The 27,437-nt window shown below is 42.5% G+C and overlaps 1 protein-coding gene across 1 annotated transcript in view; it reads left to right on the forward strand.

Moving 5' to 3' along the window:
• Window positions 1-27,437, forward strand: part of TMEFF2 (transmembrane protein with EGF like and two follistatin like domains 2) — a 1,197,396-nt gene that overhangs the window by 131,871 nt on the left and 1,038,088 nt on the right. Inside the window, exon 3 of the mRNA XM_044303870.1 lies at window positions 210-339. Within this exon, the coding sequence (XP_044159805.1) occupies window positions 210-339 (130 nt within the window). The remainder of the gene's footprint in view (window positions 1-209; window positions 340-27,437) is intronic.

Consider the following 27,437-nt stretch of genomic DNA (forward strand, 5'->3'; position numbering starts at 1 on the left):
TAGTTTCTTCTGCTTTCCCCGTAGACCAACTATGCATCTAGAACTGCTGGTTTAGCACAGATATGGTCATATATAGTGAAGGCACATAACGGTTTTCGGTAAATGAGACAATATATGCACAGATATGCACACATAACACGCACACATACATCTGCACAATGATGGGGAAGGATGCAAAATAGTAAAGAACCCTTTCTTGTTTCCTTCAGTGTCAGCATGATTACATCCCAGTGTGTGGCTCAAATGGAGTCACGTACCCAAATGAATGCTACTTAAGAGGAGCTGCCTGCAAACAGCAAAGTGAAATACTGGTGGTGTCTGAAGGTTCATGTGTAACAGGTAAGTAATTGCAGTGTTATGTGTGTAGCACATTATATGCATTTATTATGTTGTTCCCCATTTTGTTTTATTGCATTTTATTACATTCAGCATCATCTAGATTACAGGTTTTTTTCTGCACTGGATATATTGAGCATTGAAAGTACAAAGTGAAGAAGCAACACTGGGTAGACAGTGAATATTGACTTATTTTAGTGCTCTGCATCTTAGAAGATGATCTAATCTGAAAGAATCTGTCTTCAAAATAGGGTGATATATCAGAAAAAAATCCATCACATTATTAAATGCTTGGAATCCATGTTTGTCAATATGCCAGTCTAAAGTAAATTGATGCATACCATGATGGTATAGAAAAGTGTCCTCTACTTTGTCCAAATATTATTACACTTAAGGCTCATGCACACTGCAAAAGATGCAGATCGGATGCGGACCCATTTATCTCAATGGTGCCACAAAAGATGTGGGCAGCACACCTGTGTGCTGTCCACAGCCATAACGCTGGGTTCACACCTGAGCGTTTTACAGCGCGTTCCTACGCGCTGTAAAACGCACAACAGGCAAGAACCAATGATTCCCTATGGGAATGGTTCTCACCTGGGCGTTTTACAGCGCGTACGATCGCGCTGTAAAACGCCCAACGCTCAAACAAGTGCTTGAGCTTTTTTTGGGGCGTTTGTCGCACGTTCCCGCACATAGAAATTGTGTGAACGCCAATCTCTGTATGCGTGATTGTAAACGCCCGTACAATCGCGCATACAGAGCGCTCGTTTCCGAACGCTCAGGTCTGAACCCAGCGTAAGGATGTTTTGCAAACAAGGATAGGACATTTCGGCAGGAGTAAAAAAAATAATAACAAATAATTGTGGCATGCCCCCGTCTGGTATCCATATTTTGCTAATTCGCGATTTGCTGACATGAAAACACAGCTGTGTGCCTAGGAGGAGGAAACGCCCAGCAGGACAAGGGCAGACTCCGCCTACTATAACTTAGTGAGCAAAGATACTGGAGGACATAACGGGAGAACGGAGCGGCGCCCAGGGATAATAGTAAGTGCAGCGAGATCCCCGGGCGCCGCTCTATATGTCAGGATACTTCGTTCACAATGTTTTTCAAGGTGAAAGGTCCTCTTTAATGATTAATGTAGCCGTGAAGTGTTAAGTACTGTATGTCTTTCCGAAACCAAATATCCCAGTGAGGGACAATGGGGCGGATCTTCATGAAAAGTTGTATCCACAGCAAATCGACAACAACAATCTGAAAGTACAACCTTGGATTTCTGTTGCAGAAATACACATTGAAGCCTCTTGCACACAAATTTTTTTTTGCCCAGTTTACGTTCCTTTTTTTGCGTTCCGTATACAGAACCATTCATTTAAATTTATCCGCAAAAAGAAAGGAAGGTACTCCGTATGCCTTCTGTTTCCGTATTTCTGTTCAAACATAGAACATGTCCTATTATTGTCCGCATAACGGACAAGGATAGTACTGTTCTATTAGGGGCCAAATATTCAGTAAAAAATGGAATGCACACGGATGTCATCCATATTTTTTGCAGATCCGTTTTTTGCAGACTGCAAAATGCTGAAAAAGACATAAGGTCATGTGCAAGAGGCCTGAGAGGCACATTTATTAAGGCCAGCATTTTAGACGCCAGTCTTAATAAAGCCCCATAGCTGGCAATGGATCCGGCAGAGTTATGAATAGGCACAGTCCTCTCCATAACTTCAGCTCATTCAGTGTCAGTTCTAAATGTACAACAGGCATAGAAAATGAAAGGTAAGACACCAAAAAAGAAAACGAGGCTAGCACAAATGGTAATGAATGTAAGCTTTATTATAGTCTCAACACGAGACGGAATACATTAAAATACAAATAAAAAATAATGTAATGGTGGATAGAGAGCACTCAGAATGATATGGTACACCGCTAAATCACTAAACGTATCAAGGCTAAAGAGATGATATAAATATCATAAAATGTATATATGGCCCAGACCAGGGGTCAAGTCCTGGGAAAAAAAGTGTGGGAACTCACCCAAGATCCACTGCAAACCCCCCCCCCCCCCAAAAAAAAATATATATTTCGCTGAAAATTCAGTGCAACATTTATTGTAATGTGCCAGTTTACACAAACAACTGCATAATTAACATGAAATAAACAAATATATATAGGGACCCGCACCTATCAGACAATGGGGGCATATCCTAGCGATATGCCCCCATTGTCTGAAATGGGAAAACCCCTTTAAAATACAATACATGTGAATGGGCTTTTGAAAGCTATGTGTAGCGAAAAAAAAAAAAAAAAGCTGAAAATCTAGCATGCTGTAATTTGTGTCGCTGCGGACTGAGCCAAATGTACATATTGTGATCAAAACAAAACAAAAACTCCCCTTATATATAATTTACTTACAGTTCTGAAGACTCAGGGGTGCTGACAGGCTTGGCCGGGCAGAAGGAGTGTGGGACTGTGAGGAATTTTTTCTCCAAGCTGCTCCGGATCAGTGCTTTGGGCAGCTGGGCTCCAGGCTGGAAGTGGGCACAATAAGAAAAATAATTTTTTCATTACACCTCAGGTCAGACCACCAATCAGACCCCCAATGTTAATCAGACCTCAGCTAACAGCCCCAATAAGATCCCCAATGTTAATAAGACCTCAGATCACACCTCAGCTCAGACCCCAATATGAATGACCCCCAATCAGACCTCAGATAAGAGCCCCAGTGGCTCTCATCAGCCAGTAATAACAGCCCCCCAATCATGTGCCAGTAATTACAGCCCCCCCAATCATGTGCCAGTAATACCAGACACCCCCCCAATCTGTGCCAGTAATTCCAGACACCCCCCCAATCTGTGCCAGTAATTCCAGACACCCCCCCAATCTGTGCCAGTAATTCCAGACACCCCCCCCAATCTGTGCCAGTAATTCCAGACACCCCCCCATCTGTGCCAGTAATTCCAGACATCCCCCCCCCAATCTGTGCCAGTAATTCCAGACATCCCCCCCAATCTGTGCCAGTAATTCCAGACACCCCCATCTGTGCCAGTAATTCCAGACACCCCCCATCTGTGCCAGTAATTCCAGACACCCCCCCCCCCATCTGTGCCAGTAATTCCAGACACACACCCCCAATCTGTGCCAGTAATTCCAGACACCCCCCCAATCTGTGCCAGTAATTCCAGACCCCCCCCATCTGTGCCAGTAATTCCAGACCCCCCCCATCTGTGCCAGTAATTCCAGACAACCCCCCCCAATCTGTGCCAGTAATTCCAGACACCCCCCATCTGTGCCAGTAATTCCAGACCCCCCCCCAATCTGTGCCAGTAATTCCAGACACCCCCCCATCTGTGCCAGTAATTCCAAACACCCCCCAATCTGTGCGAGTAATTCCAGACACCCCCCCAATCTGTTCCAGTAATTCCAGACACACCCCCCATCTGTGCCAGTAATTCCAGACACCCCCCCAATCTGTGCCAGTAATTCCAGACACCCCCCATCTGTGCCAGTAATTCCAGACACCCCCCCCCAATCTGTGCCAGTAATTCCAGACACCCCCCCCCCAAATCATGTGCCAATATAGTTAAAAAAATGAACACTTATACTTACCTCTTTGGAGCGATGCGATGCAGGCCTCTTCCAGCCTGTGTCCTGACTCCAGCTCAGGCCGCGGCGCGATGACGTCATCGCGCCGCCTACGCCGGCCTCTGATAGGCTGCCGGCGTAGTAGTGCCGGCAGCCTATCAGAGGAACAGGAAAGGGACACACCTCCCTGCCCTGCTCCTCCGCAGCCTTCTGTTTGTATCGCTGTCCTGAGGACGGCGATACAAACAGATCACTATGGAGATGAGCGCTTCCACAATGGAAGCGCTCATCTCAGTGCCTGCCCCGCCGCACACTGCCTGCCGCCGCCGCCGCACACTGATGAAAGGGAACGGCGTTCCTGCCATGAAAAAAGTGCAGGAACGCCGTTCCCACGCGTTCCCCCTCGACTCGACCCCTGGCCCAGACAAGATGTCAAATACATATAGCTAACCAAAGCTATCAGGACAGAATCAGGATCCAATACAATACACAACAAGGTATAAAGTGCATAGTGCAAATATAACAAAGTGCATGGATATATTATGCTGAAATGCCCATTAGGGAGCCATAAAGTGAATACCTGAATGATGAACCAGCAGAGCCCCAACGCACGTTTCGCATAAGCTTCTTCAGGGGGAGAGTGTGTGAGGCATAGAAAATGGTGAATGAGACAGGCCTGACAGCGCATCCCCTTCCCCACCCTCGCCACGCACACAATTTTACAACTAGCATGAGCTGGGCGAAGTCGCAATCTGTACCTGAAATACTTCTAATTTAGGTGTATTTCGTCTTAGATAAACATACCCTTGACCCCCTTCCGCTCAGTGATGTACTGTTAAGGCTACTTTTACACTTGCGCGCAGGACGGATCCGACAGGCTGTTCACCCTTTCAGATCCGTCCTTCCGTATTTCCTAGCACTGTCCCTAGCACCTGCCGATGTCTCTTCCTGCACTAAGTACACTGGAAAATGGCTGAATCCAAGATGGCTGAGTCTATTTATAGGGCTGTGACATCACAGGGCTGACTGGCTGCTGATTGGCTACATGCATGGCATTGTGGGTGATCCCTCATTCCCAGAGTTCCTTGCTCCATGTCCTAACACGTGCAGCAGCCATTTTAGGAAAAAATTTGATTTGTTACCACAAAGCTTCCTGAAATTTGGATCAAATCCACTTCGTCAACTTCGATTCACTCATCTCTAATTACAGCTGATCATAAGTAAACAGGATATTGAATTGCAGGGAGGTACACAAAATATACAAGAAAGAAGTCTAGAGTTTGATCGACAGTGAGATTGTGCTGATGAGTCCTGTGGCTTTGGCCACAAAAATGAGACAGGACTCAGAATTTTAAGTTATTGTATATAGTTCCCTCAGGTATCAATGCGTTTTATCACTGCAGTGTTGCAACTTCTTGGCCCTATCCAGATAGAATTACTTTGGTTGGGTGGAAAATCAGGCATCAGTCGGTCCAATTGTGTCAGAAATGAAGTAAAACTCTGGAGGTGCATCTTCTAAATTAGAAAATGACAGTATTAGCAAATGATGTCAGAGTGACACTGACATATATAGCTATAAGTAAAGGCAGGTTTGATGGCGTTAACAACATTTTTTAAAACACACTGTGCTATGGCATGTGCTTTTTTGTGTTATAAAGCTTCCAAAAATTGACCCTTATTAGGGGAAGATGGTTTTTAAACACACTTGGTGTTATAGGGAAAAAATGTGGATTGTTGGAGGACCAAACGTCCAAAGATTATGCCTTAGAGGGGGCAGAATGCTTGCCTGTATTTATACATGCACAAGAGATAATTGTCAAAAGATAGAGTGAGTGGTTCTAATTGCGCCTAATCAAATTCTGCCTTTTAATTGGGAGCGGCAGGAGTACAGAGTGGATGTGGAAAGGGTACAGTAATTGTGTCATGTGGCTGCAGCAGTACCAGCATAGCATAGAACAGACAAAGAAAGTACATTGGATGTTTAGGAGAAATTGTTGTAGCAGTGGTGACTGTGTAGTGTTAATAGTGGTGGCAGTAGAGTATTATTAGCGAGGGGTAACAGCTTCAGCGATGGCAGTAGCAGTAGTCAAATGGTATGGACCATGTTGACAGTTAGGCAGATAGCGGTGGTGTCATGGTGGCTGCAATAGCATAATGGCAGCAAAGGCATTAGTAGACATACAGTATGGAACATTATTGTAGGAAGGCAAACAGCAGGAGTGGCATGATGGCAGGAGCAGCAGCTATATGGTAGAGAACATGATGGTAGACAGGTAACATGATGACAGGCAGACAGCAGCAGTGGCAAGATGGGACACCATCAGCAATGCTAAATCTATTCATCGGCCTCAGCCACAGGAGTGCGAAAATCCTTCCAGATCCATGCTGTCACGTTCGGGTGTGGGAGGGAAACACCACAACGAACATAGGAGGGAAAGGGGGGAGGAAATAGGAAACTAGGGAAAGGAGATGGACACCTCCTAGTAAGGCCCTAATCAAAGTCCTGACTAACTACCAGTATGAACAGACCACAGAGGTAGGTGAGTTAATACATAGGAATACCTAGTGTCCTCACTCACCCTATAGGACCCTGGTACTAATGTCAGGACTGAGATAACCTGTTCCTCCTAAATGAAGGACAAACAGAAGTCTCCCTCAGGCCTTAATCCAAATGAAAGGGAAATGCAACACACAAAATAACCCAAACAAAATACCCCCCCAACAAAACAAAAAAAAAGGGAAAGAAAACACTTAACTTCAAGTGGCTATGGCAGCTCCAGGAACTGAGAGATCCACACACCAGCTATCCACAACTCAAACTGAAGCTATAAACCGTATAGCATAGTGGTGGAAACAACAATAAATAGAGAAGGTGAAATTACCATAATAGCCATACCTGGGTTAAGAAGGTGTGGCAAGCACCTGAAACAACACAGACGTCATTTGATCCAAACGGAAAACAGGTCAGATCAAACCACGTGTTGCCAGTCTCACCGATCTCCTGCCACCTGTTGCGAGAACGTCCGTGACACCTGCTTCATTCATTTTGACAAAAGTGTTTGGACAATGCAAGAGGACAACTTGGTCCTTTTAGGTCTCACCACGCCCCCTTTGCTGCTGAAAACTCTCTCTCAGATGACACTGGAGGCTGGACAAGAGAGAACAGAGAAATAATACTGGACCAATTTGGGCTACTGTTCCAGTCTGCCTGCCCAGAAGTCCATGGGGTCAGGGAACACAGTATGTGCCAAAGAAAGGCCACAGTCATTTATAGAAGACAACGCTAAACATAAATAAAATGGACAGCTGGCTATAAGTACAAATGTCATACAGCAGAATGCAATTTTGATGATGGCGTAGAAGATGTTTTGGTAGGTGGCACGGCAGTGGAAAAAATTTCCAATATGTAAAAACTAACAAACTGAAATCGGTGCTGCGGCTTCTCTACTAGTTGTAGCAAGGACAACTGGAAAGTGGTGACTAAAATTTGTCTGAAGACGTGGAAGTGTGCTGCATTAATGGACTAACAAGAGCTAAATCTTTGGGAATACAGCTGTATTCTTGCTTGCATGGTGAAAATTTCGACCACCGTGCTCAGGACTAGGGTTGAGCGAACCCGAACTGTAAAGTTTGGGTTCCTACCGAACTTTAGGATTTTTGGACCCCGAACCCGAACATTTCAGTAAAAGTTCGAGTTCGATGTTCGCCGATTTATTGGCGCTTTTTGAAAGGCTACAAAGCAGCCAATCAACAAGCATTTAACTCTGTGCACTTAGAAGCCATCACAGCCATGCCTACTAATGGCATGGCTGTGATTGGCCAGTGCAGCATGTGACCCAGCCTCTATATAAGCTGGAGTCACGTAGCGCCGCACGTCACTCTGTTCTGATTAGTGTAGGGATAGGATGCTGCTGGTGTGCGGGAGAGAATAGGACCGAATCTTTAATCAGAAGTGCTTGCTAACTCAGCGATCTACATAGATTTAGTTGTGTGGGTGCAGTGCACAATCTTTTTACCCTGCCCTGAGCCCAGTGACAGAAAAAATGAACTTTTATCCGTCTGTTAGTTACAGTCAGGTCCATAAATATTGGGACATTGACACAATTCTAACATTTTCGGCTCTATACACCACCACAATGGTGAGTGTATTTACATACAAATCAGGTGAACGATGTAGGAATTACAACAGTTTGCATATGTGCCTCTCATTTGTCAACGGGCCAAAAGTAATGGGACATAATAATAATCATAAATCAAACTTTCACTTTTTAATACTTGGTTGCAAATCCTTTGCAGTCAATTACAGCCTGAAGTCTGGAACGCATAGACATCACCAGATGCTGGGCTTCATCCCTGGTGATGCTCTGCCAGGCCTCTATTGTAACTGTCTACAGTTCCTGCTTGTTCTTGGGGCATTTTCCCTTCAGTTTTGTCTTCAGCAAGTGAAATGCATGCTCAATCAGATTCAGGTCAGGTGATTGACCTGGCCATTGCATAACATTCCACTTCTTTCCCTTAAAAAACTCTTTGGTTGCTTTTGCAGTATGCTCTGGGTCATTGTCTATCTGCACTGTGAAGTGCCGTCCAATGAGTTCTGAGCATTTGCATTTGGCTGAATATGAGCAGATAATATTACCCGAAACACTTCAGAATACATCCTGCTGCTTTTGTCAGCAGTCACATTATCAATAAATACAAAAGAACCAGTTCCACTGGCAGCCATACATGCCCACGCCATGACACTACCAAAACCAATTCACTGAAGAGGTGATATGCTTAGGATCATGAGCAGTTCCTTTCCTTCTCCATACTCTTCTCTTCCCATCACTCTGGTACAAGTTGATATTGGTCTAATCTGTCCATAGGATGCTGTTCCAGAACTGTGAAGGCTTTTTTAGATGTCGTTTGGCAAACTTTATTGTGGCCTTGCTGTTTTTGAGGCTCACCAGTGGTTTACATCTTGTGGTGAACCCTCTGTATTCACTTTGGTGAAGTCTTCTCTTGATTGTTGACTTTGACACACACACACCTACCTCCTGGAGAGTGTCTTCTTGATCTGGCCAACTGTTGTGACGGGTGTTTTCTTCACAAGGGAAAGAGTTCTTCAGTCATCCACCACAGTTGTTTTCCGTGGTCTTCCGGGTTGTTTGGTGTTGCTGAGCTCACCGGAGCTTTCCTTCTTTTTAAGAATGTTCCAAACAGTTGTTTTGGCCACGCCTAATGTTTTTGCTATCTCTCTGATGGATTTGTTTTGTTTTTTCAGCCTAATGATGGCTTGCTTGACTGATAATGACAGCTCTTTGGATCTCATCTTGAGAGTTGACAGCAACAGATTCCAAATGCAAATAGCACACTTGGAATGAACTCTGGACCTTTTGTCTGCTCATTGTAATTGGGATAATGGAGGAATAACACACACCTGGCCATGGAACAGCTGGGAGCCAATTGTCCCATTACTTTTGGTTCCTGAACAAGTGGGAGGCACATATGCAAACTGTTGTAATTCCTACACCGTTCACCTGATTTGGATGTAAATACCCTCAGATTAAAGCTGACAGTGTGCAGTTAAATCACATTTTGCTTGTTTCATTTCAAATTCATTGTGGTGGTGTATAGAGCCAAAAATGTTAGAATAGAATAGTCAATGTCCTAATATTTATGGACCTGACTGTATGACGGCGGTGGCGGCCATTTTATGCAAGCTCAGTGCACCAGCACTGCATATGTGCTTTTGTGACATTGAAATCCAAGCTCGAAATACTTCAAAAATAATCTGGGTTTAAATTTTTTGGCAATATCCTACATCTGGTGCCTTTTCAGGATTTGTCAGTGTGCAATTTAAGCTAAAAATACAGCTATAATTTTCTGGGTTTTAAAAAACACCCATTTTGGGCAAAATACTTAATATTGCAGCCTTTGCTGCATCTGTGATTGTTAAAAACAAGCTTGAAATACTTCAATCATTTTCTGGCTTTTAAAAAACACCAGTTTTTGGCAATACCCTCCATCTGGGGTCTCTGCCACATTAGTCAGTGTGCAATTGAAGCTAGAAATACAGCTATAATTTTCTGGGTTTAAAAAAACACCCTTTTTGGGCAAAATACAAAATTTTACAGCCCTTGCTGCATCTGTACATGTAAGATTCAAGGGTTATATACTGCTGTCATATTCTGCTATTCAAAAAACACCCATTATGGTCAAAATACTTAATTTTCGGCCTTGTCTGCATCTGTCAGTGTGAAATTCAAGCGTTATATACTGCTGTCATATTCTGTTATTAAAAAACTGAGCCTTTTTGGGCAAAGTACTTAATATTGCAGCCTTTGTTGCATCTGTTATTGTTAAAACAAGCTTGAAATATAAACCGGATTCCAAAAAAGTTGGGACACTATACAAATCTTGAATAAAAACTGAATCGCAATGATGTGGAGGTGCCAACTTCTAATATTTTATTCAGAATAGAACATAAATCACGGAACAAAAGTTTAAACTGAGAAAATTTACAATTTTAAGGGAAAAATATGTTGATTCAGAATTTCATGGTGTCAACAAATCCCCAAAAAGTTGGGACAAGGCCATTTTCACCACTGTGTGGCATCTCCCCTTCTTCTTACAGCACTCAACAGACGTCTGGGGACCGAGGAGACCAGTTTCTCAAGTTTAGAAATAGGAATGCTCTCCCATTCTTGTCTAATACAGGCATCTAACTGTTCAATCGTCTTGGGCCTTCTTTGTTGCACCTTCCTCTTTATGATTCGCCAAATGTTCTCTATAGGTGAAAGATCTGGACTGCAGACTGGCCATTTCAGTACCCGGATCCTTCTCCTACACAGCCATGATGTTGTGATTGATGCAGAATATGGTCTGGAATTATCTTGTTGAAAAATGCAGGGTCTTCCCTGAAAGAGATGGCGTCTGGATGGGAGCATATGTTGTTCTAGAACCTGAATATATTTTTCTGCATTGATGGTGCCTTTCCAGACATGCAAGCTGCCCATGCCACACGCACTCATGCAACCCCATACCATCAGAGATGCAGGCTTCTGAACTGAGCGTTGATAACAACTTGGGTTGTCCTTGTCCTCTTTGGTCCGGATGACATGGCATCCCAGATTTCCAAAAAGAACTTCGAATCGTGACTCGTCTGACCACAGAACAGTCTTCCATTTTGCCACACTCCATTTTAAATGATCCCTGGCCCAGTGAAAACGCCTGAGCTTGTGGATCTTGCTTAGAAATGGCTTCTTCTTTGCACTGTAGAGTTTCAGCTGGCCACGGCGGATGGCACGGTGGATTGTGTTCACTGACAATGGTTTCTGGAAGTATTCCTGAGCCCATTCTGTGATTTCCTTTACAGTAGCATTCCTGTTTGTGGCGCAGTGTCGTTTAAGGGCCCAGAGATCACGGGCATCCAGTATGGTTTTACGGCCTTGACCCTTTTGCACAGAGATTGTTCCAGATTCTCTGAATCTTCGGATGATGTTATGCACAGTTGATGATGATAGATGCAAAGTCTGCAATTTTTCGCTGGGTAACACCTTTCTGATATTGCTCCACTATCTTTCTGCGCAACATTGTGAGAATTGGTGATCCTCTACCCAACTTGGCTTCTGAGAGACACTGCCACTCTGAGAAGCTCTTTTTATACCCCATCATGTTGCCAATTGACCTAATTAGTGTTAATTGGTCTTCCAGCTCTTCATTATGCTCAAATTTACTTTTTCCAGCCTCTTATTGCTACTTGTCCCAACTTTTTGGGGATTTGCTAACACCGTGAAAATTTGAATCAACTAATTTTTTCTGTAAAATGATACATTTACTCGGATTAAACGTTTGATCTGTCATCTACGTTCTATTACAAATAAAATATTGACATTTGCCATCTCCACATCATTGCATTCAGTTTTTATTCACAATTTGTTTAGTGTCCCAACTTTTTGGGAATCCAGTTTGTACTTTAATAATTTTCTGGGTTTTAAAAAACATCCTGTTTTGGCAATACCCTCCATCTTGGGCCTCTGCCGCATTAGTCAGTGTGCAATTTAAGCTATAAATACAGCTATAATTTTCTGGGTTTTAAAAAACACCCATTTTGGTCAAAATACTTAATTTTCGGCCGTGTCTGCATCTGTCAGTGTGAAATTCAAGCGTTATATACTGCTGTCATATTCTGTTATTAACCCCTTAAGGACTCAGCCCTATTTCACCTTAAGGACTTGGCCATTTTTTGCAAATCTGACCAGTGTCACTTTAAGTGCTCATAACTTTAAAACGCTTTGACTTACCCAGGCCGTTCTGAGATTGTTTTTTCATCACATATTGTACTTCAAGACACTGCTAAAATTGGGTCAAAAAAGTTAATTTTTTTGCATAAAAAAATAAAATTTTTACCAATTTTTTTGAAAAATTAGCAAATTTCAAAGTTTCAGTTTCTATACTTCTGTAATACATAGTAATACCCCCCAAAATTGTGATGACTTTACATTCCCCATATGTCTACTTCATGTTTGTAGCATTTTGTGAATGATATTTTATTTTTTGGGGATGTTACAAGGCTTACAAGTTTAGAAGCAAATTTTGAAATTTTTCAGAAATCTTCAAAATCCCACTTTTCATGGACCAGTTCAGGTTTGAAGTCATATTGTGAGGCTTAGATAATAGTAACCTCCCAAAAATGACCCCATTCTAGAAACTACACCCCTCAAGGTATTCGAAACTGTTTTTTTCAAACTTTATTAACCCTTTAGGTCTTCCACAAGAGTTAATGGCAGATTGAGAAACAATTTCAAAATTTCTATTTTTTGGAAAATTTTCCAATATAATCTATTTTTTCCAGGAGTAAAACAAGGGTTAACTGCCAAACAAAACAATAAATGGGTTGCCCTGATTCTGTAGTTTGCAGAAACACCCCATATGTGGTCGTAAACTACTGTTTGGCCGAACAGGAGCACATAGAAGGAGGGGAACACCATATGGGTTTTGGAAGGCAGATTTTGCAGGACTGGTTTTGTTTCTACCATGTCCCATTTGAAGCCCCCCGTTGCACCCCATAAATATAAATTTTAAAAAAGTGACTCCATCTAAGAAAGTACACCCCTCAAGGTAGTCAAAACTGGGTTTACAAACTTTGTTAACCCTTTAGGTGTTCCACAAGAGTTAATGGCAGATGGAGAAACAATTTCGAAATTTCTATTTTTTGGAAAATGTTCCATTTTAACCCTTACTTTATTACTGGAAAAAATGGGTTAACAGCCAAACAAAACTCAAAATGGGTTGCCCTGATTCTGTAGTTTGCAGAAACACCCCATATGTGGTCGTAAACTACTATTTGGCTAAACAGTAGGACATAGAAGGAGGGGAACACCATATGGTTTTTGGAAGGCAGATTTTGCTGGACTGGTTTATTTACACCATGTACCCTTTCAAGCCCCCTGATGCACCCCTAGAGTAGAAACTCCATAAAAGTGACCCCATCTAGGAAACTACGGGATAAGGTGGTTGTTGTTTTGGGACTATTTTAGGGGTAAATATGATTTTTGGTTGCTCTATATTACTCTTTTTTGAGGCAATGTAACAAAAAATTAAATCTAAAATTCGCTATTTAGTTTTGTGGAACACCTAAAGGGTTAACATAGTTTGTAAAGTAACTTTTGAATACCTAGTCTGAGAGCCATAGTGTTTTATGTTCTCTAGTGAACTGTTGGGGATTATAAAAATTTTGTACTCCATGGAAGTGTGATACTCCCTGAAGCAATCGATAACGCAGAGGCCCGGATGATCGTGGCACGTATCGCACTGAGTGGTGGTGTCCTTCCGTATCCCCCTCCTGCGACACACTCTGCACTTTTTTGGGGTTTGTCCCTTCTTTCCAGTATGGGGGACCACACCTGGAAAGTGTTGGCCAGGGACGATCCGGACGCCTCCAGTTCCCGAGGTACTCCGGCCTGCTCTTTCCCGGTCCGAAAAGATCAGGGCCTTGAGGACTGCCTCATAGAATTGGAGGAATGTCCCTGTGCTGCCAGCGCTTCGGGATAGTACAAAAGAGTTGTACATGGCAACCTGTACCAAGTAGACCGCAACTTTTTTGTACCATGCCCGGGTTTTGCGCATGGCGTTATATGGCTTGAGGACTTGATCAGAGAGCTCACCTCCTCCCATATACCGATTGTAGTCAACGATACAATCGGGCTTGAGGACCGTTGCCGTGGTACCTCACACAGGGACAGGGGGGATGCTGTTACCGTGGATTGTGGACAGTATAAGGACATCCCTCTTGTCCTTATACCTGACCAGCAACAGGTTTCCACTGGTAAGTGCACGGGTCTCACCCCTGGGGATAGGTACCTGGAGGGGGTAGGCAGGGAGGCCGCGTTGATTTTTCCGCACGGTCCCACAAGCGAACGTGGATCTGGCGGCAAGGGACCTGAACAAGGGAATGCTGTTATAAAAGTTATCCACGTACAAGTGGTAACCGTTATCCAGCAGTGGGTACATAAGGTCCCACACGAGTTTCCCGCTAACACCCAGAGTGGGGGGACATTCTGGGGGTTGAATACGGGAATCTCGCCCCTCGTACACACGAAATTTGTAAGTGTACCCTGAGGTACTCTCACAAATTTTGTATAGCTTCACGCCATACCTCGCCCGCTTTGTTGGAATATATTGGCGGAAACTGAGTCTCCCCTTGAACGCAACGAGAGACTCATCAACCGCGACCTCCCTTCCAGGTACATAGGCCTCCATGAATTTGGCCCCAAAGTGATCGATGACCGGCCGTATCTTATACAGCCGGTCATAGGCAGGATCACCTCGGGGTGGACATGCTGCGTTATTGGAATAATGCAGACATTTCCGGATGGCCTCAAACCGGGGACGTGTCATGACCATACTGTACAGTGGGGTCTGGTATAGGACGTCCCCACTCCAGTATTGCCTGACACTGGGTTTTTGGACTAGACCCATATGCAGCACGAGGCCCCAAAATGTCCTCATCTCAGCTGCACTGACCAGCGTCCAGCCACCGGGTCTAGCCAAAAATGAGCCTGGGTTTTGAGCGACGAACTGTTGGGCGTACAGATTAGTCTGCTCCACCATCAGATTCACCAGTGGGTTACTGAAAAAAAAAAGTAAAATAGTCTATTTCAGTAAACTCCACTGTAGGAATCTGGATTCCAGGATTGCCAGCAAAATCCGGAATCTCAGGCTCAAAGTCCACTGGGGGACACCAGCTAAGTTCATCGGCAGGGGGCTCCGGTGAACTTATTTGGTGGGCCGGGAAACCAGTACAAACCCCAGGGCGGCTCGTACTAGGGTGGGCCACAGGATCCCTAGCATGTGAGGCCCCTGGCTCCGCCTGGCGGCGTCTCTGCCGCCTTGGTGGCTGATCGTCATCCGATGATGATGAGGAGGATGCGGATGGGGGGTGGGGGGGCTGGTGGTGGTGGGGGGCTGGAAGGGGGGGGCAAGTGGCAGGGGGGGGTCTGGGGTCTGATAGATGGATCAAAGAAAGTTTGGAATAAAATATATTTTTTTTTTTTCCTAACTAACTTTTCCCTTCTTTCCCTGCCTAACAGTGCCTCTCCCTCACTGACCCTAACCTACCTGGGTGGCGATGGGTGCAGGAGGGTGATGGATGCCGATTAGGGGGACATAGGAGCTGGTGCTGGACGATGCTGCCGGGTGCTCATGCAGAACAGGAAGAGGAGGGGAGAGAGGAGCGCAGGAAGTTTGAATCTCGCGCCTCTCTCCCTTGCACCAATCAGCACCCTGGACAGCAGTGTTCAGCACCAGGGCCAGCACCGCCTCTCCAAATCTTCGCACTGTGATTGGTGGTGTGTAATCACACCACCGATCACAGTGTTTTTCCGGTTCATCGGGTCACAGGACACCCGAATGGACCGGAAACGCAGAAAACCGCAGGTCTGAATTGACCTGCGGTTTTCTGCGATCGCCGATACGGGGGGGGGGGTCAAATGACCTCCCCCCTGCGTTGTTACGGGATGCCGGATGAATGATTTCAGCCGGCATCCCGTTCCGATTAACCCCCGCGGCGCCGGAATCTGGATTTAAAGTTAGGACATACCGGTACGCCCTGAGTCCTTAAGGACTCGGGAAATAGGGCGTACCGGTACGCCTTTCGTCCTGAAGGGGTTAAAAAACACCCTTTTTGGACAAAGTACTTAATATTGCAGTATTTGCTGAATCTGTCATTGTTAAAACAAACTTTAAATACTTTAATAATTTTCTGTCTAAAAAACACACATTTTTATCAATACCCTCCATCTGGGGCCTCTGCCACATTAGTCAGTGTGCAATTTAGGCTAGAAATACAGCTATAATGTTATGGGTTTAGAAAAATGGGGTTTAGAAAAAATGACTTACACACTTTAGATACTGCTGTGCTATTCTGGTATAAAAAAAACACACATTTGGGGCAAAATACTTAATTTGCGGCCTTGTCTGCATCTGTCTGTGTAAAATTCAAGCGTTATATACTGATGTCATATCCTGTTATTTAAAAAAAAACACCCTTTTTGGCCTAAGAACTTAATATTGCAGTCTTTGCTGCATCTGTTAAAACAAATTTAAAATACTTCAATAATTTTCTGGGTTTCAAAAAACAACCATTTTTGGCAATACCCTCCATCTGGGCCCTTTGCCACATTAGTCAGTGTGCAATTTAAGCTAGAAATACAGCTATAATTTTCTAGGTTTAAAAAAAAAAAAAACATTTAGGGCAAAATACTCAATTTTACAGCCCTTGCTGCATCTGTACGTGTGAAATTCAAGCGTTATATACTGCTGTCATATTCTGTTATTTAAAATAAAAAATAACTATTTGGCAAAGTACTTACCGTATTTTTCGCTTTATAAGACACACTTTCCCCCCCCAAAAGTGGGGGGTAAATGGCCGTGCGTCTTATAAAGTGAATACTCCGCTGGCCGCTATGCTGCACATGCTGCACAGCGCTGCCAGCGAAGTATCAGTGTGGAGGGAGGAGGCGGGGACACTCATTGCGGGGCCCGGTGCAGTGACTCTACTCTAATACACCGGGCCCCGCAACTGTTAAACATTCAATCTGATCTATATCTAATTGTTTATGCTCTGTACGGTACTTACAGCATTAAGACGGCACAGACTTGCATCTCCCTTGGTTATGCGCCGCCTGCCTGTTCATTCATAAAATGAGATGAGCAGGCAGGCGGCGCATGAGGAGGGAGCTGGGGCAGGCAGCGCATGACCGAGGAAGCTGGGGCAGGCGGCGCATGAGGAGGGAGCTGCGGCAGGCGACATATGACCGAGGGAGATGCCGGTCTGTGCCGTCTTAATGCTATACTTACGGTACTATAGTAGGTACCGTACACAGCATATACAATTGCGGTAGATATAGATCAGATTGCATGTTTAACAGTTGCGGGGCCCGGTGTGTTAGAGTAGAGTCACTGCACCGGGCCCCGCCAGGAGTGTCCCCGTCTCCTCCCTCCACACTGATGCATCTGATGTGGGAATCTGTCGATGACACTTATGGGGATCTGTGGATGACATAAGTGTCATCCACAGAGCCCCATAAGTGTCATCCACAGAGCCCCATAAGTGTCATCCACAGATCCCCCATCAGTGTCATTCACAGATCCCCCCTCAGTGTCATTCACAGATCTCCCCTCAGTGTCATTCACAGATCCCCCATAACAGTGCATCATCCACAGATCCCCCATAACAGTGCGTCTTTCACAGATCCCCCATAACAGTGCGTCAGCCACAGATCCCCATAACAGTGAGTCATCCACAGATCCCCCTATAACAGTGCGTCATCCACAGATCCCCATGACAGTGCGTCATCCACAGATCCCCATAACAGTGCGTCTTCCACAGACCACCATTAGTTCAAAATATTTTTTTCTTATTTTCCTCCTCAAAAACCTAGGTGCGTCTTATAAAGCAAAAAATATGTTAATATTGAAGCCTTTGCTGCATCTGTTATTGTTAAAACAAGCTTGAAATACTTCAATATATTTCTGGGTTTTAAAAAAACACAAATTTCTGGGCAATTGGGGCCTAATTTTCTGGGTTTTAAAAAACACCCATTTAGGGCAAAATACTTAATTGATGGTCTTGTCTGCATCTGTCAGTGTGAGATACACGCTTTAGATACTGCTGTGCTATTCTGGCATTTTAAAAAAACACCCATTTTGGTCAAAATACTTAATTGTCTGCATCTGTCAGTGTGAAATTCAAGCGTTATATGCTGCTGTCATATTCTGTTATTTAAAAAAAAAACACCCTTTTTGGACAAAGTACTTAATATTGCAGTCTTTGCTGCATCTGTTATTGTTAAAACAAGCTTTAAATACTTCAATAATTTTCTGGGTTTTAAAAAACACCAATTTTTGGCAATACCCTCCATCTGGGGCCTCTGCAGCATTAGTCAGTGTGCAATTTAAGCTAGAAATACAACTATAACTTTCTGGGTTTTAAAAAACACCCTTTTGGGCAAAATGCTCAATTTTACTGCCCTTGCTGCATCTGTTAGTGTGAGATACACACTTTAGATACTGCTGTGCTGTTCTAGTAATAAAAATAAAAAAACACCCATTTTGGGAAAACTACTTAATTTGCGGCCTTGTCTGCATCTGTCAGTGTGAAATGCAAGCGTTCTATACTGCTGTCATATTATGTTATTTAAAAAACACCCTTTTTGGCAAAGTACTTAATATTGCCGCCTTTGCTGCATCTGTTATTTTTAAATCAAGCTTGAAATACTTCAATAATTTTCTGGGTTTTAAAAAACACCCATTTTTGTCAATACCCCACATCTTGGGCCTCTGCCGCATTAGTCAGTGTGCAATTTAAGCTAGAAATACAGCTATAATTTTTTGGGTTTCAAAAAACACCCATTTAGGGCAAAAATCTTAATATTGCAGCCTTGTCTGCATCTGTACATGTGAGATACGCCCTTAAGATACAGTTGTTCCATTCTGCTATTAAGAAAACACCCTTAAAGGCCAACAATATTAATTTTGCAGCCTTTGCTGCATATGTCATTGTGAGAGACACCCATTAGATACTTAATTTGAGGTCTTGTCTGTATCTGCATGTGTGAGATACACGCTTTAGATACTGCTGTTCTATTCTGGTATTAAAAAGCGGCCCCCCCCCCCCCCCCCACACCAATTTAGAGCAAGCATCTTAATTTTGCAGACTTTGCTGCATCTGTTATTGTGAGATACACGTTTTAGATACTGTTGTATTGTGCTATTAAAAAAAACACCCATTTAGGGCAAAAATCTTAATTTTGCAGCCTTTGCTGCATCTGTCATTGTGAGATACTCCCTTTTCATACTGCTGTGCTATTCTGTTATTAAAAAAAACACCCATTTTGGGCCAAAATCCTAATTTGCGGCCTTGTCTGCATCTGTACGTTTGAGATACACGCTTTAGATACTGTTGTTCCATTGTGCTATTAAGAAAACACCCTTAAAGGCCAAAAATATTAACCACCTCCCGACCGCCTAACGCACGGATGCGTCCGGAAGGTGGTTGATTTACTCCTCCTGGATAGCCGAAATTTCCTGTGAAAGCGCGCACACAGGCGCGCACGCTCACAGGAACGGAAGGTAAGCGAGTGGATCTCCAGCCTGCCAGCGGCGATCGCTCGCTGGCAGGCTGGAGATGTGATTTTTTTAACCCCTAACAGGTATATTAGACGCTGTTTTGATAACAGCGTCTAATATACCTGCTACCTGGTCCTCTGGTGGTCCCTTTTGTTTGGATCGACCACCAGAGGACTCAGGCAGCTCAGTAAAGTAGCACCAAACACCACTACACTACACTACACCCCCCCTGTCACTTATTAACCCTTTATGAACCACTGATCACCCCTGATCACCCCATATAGACTCCCTGATCACCCCCCTGTCATTGATCACCCCCTTGTCATTGATCACCCCCCTGTAAGGCTCCATTCAGACGTCCATATGATTTTTACGGATCTACTGATACATGGATCGGATCCGCAAAACACATACGGACGTCTGAATGGAGCCTTACAGGGGGGTGATCAATGACAAGGGGGTGATCACGCATATAGACTTCCTGATCACTTCCCTGTCATTGATCACCCCCCTGTCATTGATCACCCCCCTGTAAGGCTCCATTCAGAGGTCCGTATGATTTTTACGGATCCACAGATACATGGATCGGATCCGCAAAACGCATACGGACGTCTGAATGGAGCCTTAAAGGGGGGTGATCAATGACAAGGGGGTGATCACGCATATAGACTTCCTGATCACTTCCCTGTCATTGATCACCCCCCTGTAAGGCTCCATTCAGACGTCCGTATGATTTTTACGGATCCACTGATACATGGATCGGATCCGCAAAACACATACGGACGTCTGAATGGAGCCTTACAGGGGGGTGATCAATGACAAGGGGGCGATCACGCATATAGACTTCCTGATCACTTCCCTGTCATTGATCACCCCCCTGTCATTGATCTCCCCCTGTAAGGCTCCATTAAGACGTCCATATGATTTTTACGGATCCACTGATACATGGATTGGATCCGCAAAACACATACCGACGTCTGAATGGAGCCTTACAGGGGGTGATCAATGACAAGGGGGTGATCACGCATATAGACTTCCTGATCACTTCCCTGTCATTGATCGCCCCCTGTAAGGCTCCATTCAGACGTCCATATGATTTTTACGGATCCACTGATACATGGATCGGATCCGCAAAACGCATACGGACGTCTGAATGGAGCCTTACAGGGGGGTGATCAATGATGGGGGTGATCAGGGAGTCTATATGAGTGATCACCCCTCTGTCATTGATCACCCCCCTGTAAGGCTCCATTCAGACGTCCGTATGTGTTTTGCGGATCCGATCCATGTATCCGTGGATCCGTAAAAATCATACGGATGTCTGAATGGAGCCTTACAGGGGGGTGATCAATGACAGGGGGGTGATCAGGGAGTCTATATGGGTGATCACCCCCCCTGTCATTGACACGTCATTGTCAACTCACCATACCCCTCACGGAATCCAAATGCGTAACATTTTTTAGACATTTATATTCCAGACTTCTTCTCACGCTTTAGGGCCCCTAAAATGCCAGGGCAGTATAAATACCCCACATGTGACCCCATTTCGGAAATAAGACACCCCAAGGTATTCCGTGAGGGGCATTTTGAGTCCATGAAAGATTGAAATTGTTGTCCCAAGTTAGCGGAAAGGGAGACTTTGTGAGAAAAAACGAAAAAAAAATCAATTTCCGCTAACTTGTGCCCAAAAAATAAAATTTCTATGAACTCGCCATGCCCCTCATTGAATACCTTGGGGTGTCTTCTTTCCAAAATGGGGTCACATGTGGGGTATTTATACTGCCCTGGCTTTTTAGGGGCCCTAAAGCGTGAGAAGAAGTCTGGGATCCAAATGTCTAAAAATGCCCTCCTAAAAGGAATTTGGGCCCCTTTGCGCATCTAGGCTGCAAAAAAGTGTCACACATGTGGTATCGCCGTACTCAGGAGAAGTTGGGGAATGTGTTTTGGGGTGTCATTTTACATTTACCCATGCTGGGTGAGATAAATATCTTGGTCAAATGCCAACTTTGTATAAAAAAATTGGAAAAGTTGTCTTTTGCCAAGATATTTCTCTCACCCAGCATGGGTATATGTAAAATGACACCCCAAAACACATTCCCCAACTTCTCCTGAGTACGGCAATACCACATGTGTGACACTTTTTTGCCGCCTAGGTGGGCAAAGGGGCACACATTCCAAAGAGCACCTTTAGGATTTTACAGGTCATTTTTTACACATTTTGATTTCAAACTACTTACCACACATCAGGGCCCCTAGAATGCCAGGGCAGTATAACTACCCCACAAGTGACCCCATTTTGGAAAGAAGACACCCCAAGGTATTCCGTGAGGGGGATGGCGAGTTCCTAGAATTTTTTTTTTTTGTCACAAGTTAGCGGAAAATAATGATTTTTTTTATTTTTTATAACAAAGTCTCATATTCCACTAACTTGTGACAAAAAATTAAAAATTCGAGGAACTCGCCATGCCCCTCACGGAATACCTTGGGGTGTCTTCTTTCCAAAATGGGGTCACTTGTGGCGTAGTTATACTGCCCTGGCAATTTAGGGGCCCTAATGTGTGGTAAGTAGTTTGAAATCAAAATGTGTAAAAAATGGCCGGTGAAATCCTAAAGGTGCTCTTTGGAATGTGTGCCCCTTTGCCCACCTAGGCTGCAGAAAAGTGTCACACATCTGGTATCGCCGTACTCAGGAGAAATTGGACAATGTGTTTTGGGGTGTCATTTTACATATACCCATGCTGGGTGAGATAAATATCTTGGTCAAATGCCAACTTTGTATAAAAAAATGGGAAAAGTTGTCTTTTGCCAAGATATTTCTCTCACCCAGCATGGGTATATGTAAAATGACACCCCAAAACACATTCCCCAACTTCTCCTGAGTACGTTGATACCAGATGTGTGACACTTTTTTGCAGCCTAGGTGGGCAAAGGGGCACACATTCCAAAGTGCACCTTTCGGATTTCACCGGTCATTTTTTACACATTTTGATTGCAAACTTCTTCTCACGCATTTGGGCCCCTAGAATGCCAGGGAAGTATAACTACCCTACAAGTGACCCCATTTTAGAAAGAAGACACCCCAAGGTATTTTGTGATGGGCATAGTGAGTTCATGGAAATTTTTATTTTTTGTCACAAGTTAGTAGAATATGAGACTTTGTAAGAAAAAAAAAAAAATCATAATTTTCCGCTAACTTGTGACAAAAAATAAAAAGTTCTATGAACTCACTATGCCCATTAGTGAATACCTTAGGGTGTCTACTTTCCGAAATGTGGTCATTTGTGGGGTGTTTGTACTGTCTGGGCATTGTAGAACCTCAGCAAAAAGCGGAAATTCACATTTTTGTACCATAGTTTGTAAACGCTATAACTTTTACCCAAACCATTTTTTTTTTTTACTTAAACATTTTTTTTTATCAAAGAAATGTAGAACAATAAATTTTGCTAAAAATTTATATATGGATGTCGGTTTTTTTGCTAAATTTTACAACTGAAAGTGAAAAATGTCATTTTTTTGCAAAAAAATTGTTAAATTTCGATTAATAACAAAAAAAGTAAAAATGTCAGCAGCAATGAAATACCACCAAATGAAAGCTCTATTAGTGAGAAGAAAAGGAGGTAAAATTCATTTGGGTGGTAAGTTGCATGACCGAGCAATAAACGGTGAAAGTAGTGTAGTGCAGAAGTGTAAAAAGTGGCCTGGTCATTAAGGGGGTTTCAGCTAGCAGGGTTGAAGTGGTTAATTTTGCAGCCTTTGCTGCATATGTCATTGTGAGAGACACCCATTAGATACTTAATTTAAGGTCTTGTCTGTATCTGTACGTGTGAGATACACGCTTTAGATACTGTTGTTCTATTCTGGCATTTTAAAAAAACACCAATTTAGGGCAAAAATCTTAATTTTGTAGCCTTTGCTGCATATGTTATTGTGAGATACACACTTTAGATACTGCTGTGCTATTCTGGTATTAAAAAAACCCCCACCCATTTAGGGCAAACATCTTTATTTTGCAGCCTTTGCTGCATATGTCATTGTGAGATACACCCTTTAGATACTGTTGTTCTATTCTGTTATTAAAAAAACACCTATTTGGGCATAAATCTAAATTTTGCAGCCTTTGCTGCATCTGTCATTGTCATATACACGTTTTAGATACTGTTGTTGTATTGTGATATTAAAAAAAACAGATTTAGGGCAAAAATCTTAATTTTGCGGCCTTGTCTGCATCTGCACGCTTTAGATACTACTGTGCTATTCTGGTATTAAAATAACACCCATTTTGGTCAAAATTCTTAATTTGCGGCCTTGTCTGCATCTGTCATTGTGAGTTACACCCTTTACATACTGCTGTGATATTCTGCTATAAAAAAAACCCACCCATTTTGTGCAAAAATCGTAATTTTAGGTCTTGTTTGCATCTGTACGTGTAAGATACACGCTTTAGTTACTGCTGTTTTATTCTCGTATAAAAAATAAAAAAAAAAACATTTAGGCCAAACATCTTAATTTTGCAGCCTTTGCTGCATATGTCATTGGGAGATACACCCTTTAGATACTGTTGTTCTATTCTGTTATTAAAAAAGCACCCATTTTGGGCAAAAAACCTAATTTGCGGCCTTGTCTGCATCTGTACATGTGAGATATACGCTTTAGATACTGCTGTGCTATTCTGATATTAAAAAAAAACACCAATTTTGGTCAAAATTCTCCATTTTCGGCCTTGCCTGCATCTGCACGTGTGAGATACACCCTTTACATACTGCTGTGCTATTGTGGTATTAAAAAAACACCCATTTAGGGCAAAATCCTAATTTGCGGCCTTGTCTGCATCTGTACGTGTGAGATACATGCTTTGGATACTGCTGTGCTATTTTGTCATTAAAAAAGCACCCATTTAGGGCAAAAATCCTAATTTGCGGCCTTATCTGCATCTGTATGTGTGAGATACATGCTTTAGATACTGCTGTTATTCTGGTATTAAAAAAAACACCCATTTTGGTAAAAAATTCTCCCTTTGCGGCCTTGTCTGCATCTGTACGTTTGAGAAACACCCTTTACATACTGATGTGCTACTCTGGTATTTAATTAACACCCATTTAGGGCAAAAAATATATATTTTCGGCCTTGTCTGCATCTGTACGCGTGTGATACACGCTTTAGATACTGCTGTGCTATTTTGGTATTATAAAAACACCCATTTAGGGCAAAAATCCTAATTCTCGGCCTTGTCTGCATCTGTACGTGTGTGATACATGCTTTAGATACTGCTGTGCTATTCTGGTATTAAAAAAACCCCACCAATTTATGGCAAAAATCTTAATTTTGCAGCCTTTGCTGCATCTGTCATTGTGAGATACACCCTTTACATACTGCTGTGATATTCTGCTATTAAAACACCCATTTTGTGAAAAAATATTAATTTGAGGTCTTGTCTGCATCAGTATGTGTGAGATACATGCTTTAGATACTGTTGTTGTATTCTCATATTAAAAAAAACACCAATTTAGGGCAAAAATCTTAATTTGCAGCCTTGTCTGCATCTGTCAGTGTGAAATGCAAGCGTTCTATACTGCTGTCATATTCTGTTATAAAAAAAAAAAAACTTTTTGGACAAAGTTCTTAATATTGCAGTCTGTGCTGCATCTGCTATTATTAAAACAAGCTTTAAATACTTTAATAATTTTCTGGGTTTTAATAAACATCCATTTTTGGCAATACCCTCCATCTGGGGCCTCTGCAGCATTAGTCAGTGAGCAATTTAAGCTAGAAAAGCAGCTATAATTTTCTGGGTTTTAAAAAACACCCTTTTTGGGCAAAATACTACATTTTACAGCCCTTGCTGCATCTGTTAGTGTGAGATACATGCTTTAGATACTGCTGTGCTATTCTAGTAATAAAAAAAAACACCAATTTTGGGAAAAATACTTAATTTGCTGCCTTGTCTGCATCAGTCAGAGTGAAATGCAAGCATTCTATACTGCTGTCATATTGTGTTATTAAAAAAATACACCCTTTTTGACAAAGTACTTTTACTAGAGCAAAAATCTTAATTTTTCAGCCGTTGCTGCATCTGTCATTGTAAGTTACACCCTTTACATACTGCTGTGATATTCTGCTATAAAAAAAAAACACCCATTTTGTGCAAAGATCTTAATTTTAGGTCTTGTCTGCATCTGTATGTATTAAATTCTCGTATTAGAAAACACCAATTTTGGCCAAACATCTTAATTTTGCAGCCTTTGCTGCATATGTCTTTGTGAGATACACCCTTTAGATACTGTTGTTCTATTCTGCTATTAAAAAAAAACACCAATTTAGGCCAAACATCTTAATTTTGCAGCCTTTGCTGCATATGTCATTGTGAGATACAGCCTTTAGATACTGTTGTTCTATTCTGCTATTAAAAAAACACCTATTTAGGGCATAAATCTTAATTTTGCAGCCTTTGCTGCATCTGTATTTGTGAGAGACACCCTTTAGATACTGTTGTTGTATTGTGCTATTAAAAAAACACCCATTTAGGGCAAAAATCTTAATTTTGCAGCCTTTGCTGCATCTGTCATTGTGAGATACACCCTTTTCATACTGCTGTGCTTTTCTGTTATTAAAAAAGCACCCATTTTGGGCAAAAATCTAAATTTGCGGCCTTGTCTGCATCTGTACATGTGAGATATATGCTTTAGATACTGCTGTGCTATTGTGGTATTAAAAATCACCCATTTAGGGCAAAAATCCTAATTTGCGGCCTTGTCTGCATCTGTACGTGTGAGATACACGCTTTGGATACTGCTGTGCTAGTCTGGTATTAAAAAAACCCCACCAATTTAGGGCAAAAATCTTAATCTGCAGCCTTTGCTGCATATGTCATTGTGATATACACCCTTTAGATACTGTTGTTCTATTCTGCTATTAAAAAAAAATCTATTTAGGGCCGAAAACATAATTTTACAGCCTTTGCTTCATCTGTCATTGTGAGAGACACCCTTTAGATACTGTTGTTGTATTGTGCTATTAAAAGAACACCCATTTAGGGCAAAAATCTTAATATTGTAGCCTTTGCTGATGTCATTGTGAGATACACGTGATAGCTATTGTTGTTCGATTCTGCTATAAAAAAAAAATAATACTATTTAGGGCAAAAACTTAATTTTGCAGCCTTTGCTGCATATGTCATTGTGAGATACACCCTTTAGATACTGTTGTTCTATTCTGTTATAAAAAAAAACACCCATTTTGGGCAAAAAAACTAATTTGCGGCCTTGTCTGCATCTGTACGTGTGAGATATACGCTTTAGATACTGCTGTGCTATTCTGGTATTAAAAAAACCCACAAATTTTGGTCAAAATTCTCCATTTTCGGCCTTGCCTGCATCTGCACGTGTGAGATACACCCTTTACATACTGCTGTGCTATTGTGGTATTAAAAAAACACCCATTTAGGGCAAAATCCTAATTTGCGGCCTTGTCTGCATCTGTATGTGTGTGATACATGCTTTAGATACTGCTGTGCTATTCTGGTATTAAAAAAACACCCTTTTTGGTAAAAAATTCTCCCTTTGCGGCCTTGTCTGCATCTGTACGTTTGAGATACACCCTTTACATACTGCTGTGCTACTCTGGTATTTAATTAACACCCATTTAGGGCAAAAAAATAATATTTTCGGCCTTGTCTGCATCTGTACGCGTGTGATACACTCTTTAGATACGGCTGTGCTATTTTGGTATTATAAAAACACCCATTTAGGGCAAAAATCCTAATTCTCGGCCTTGCCTGCATCTGTATGTGTGTGATACATGCTTTAGATACTGCTGTGCTATTCTGGTATTAAAAACCCCCACCAATTTATGGCAAAAATCTTTTTGGACAAAGTTCTTAATATTGCAGTCTGTGCTGCATCTGCTAT

Source organism: Bufo gargarizans, chromosome 8 (genome assembly GCF_014858855.1).
Source record: "Bufo gargarizans isolate SCDJY-AF-19 chromosome 8, ASM1485885v1, whole genome shotgun sequence".
Classification (NCBI taxonomy): Eukaryota; Metazoa; Chordata; class Amphibia; order Anura; family Bufonidae; genus Bufo; species Bufo gargarizans.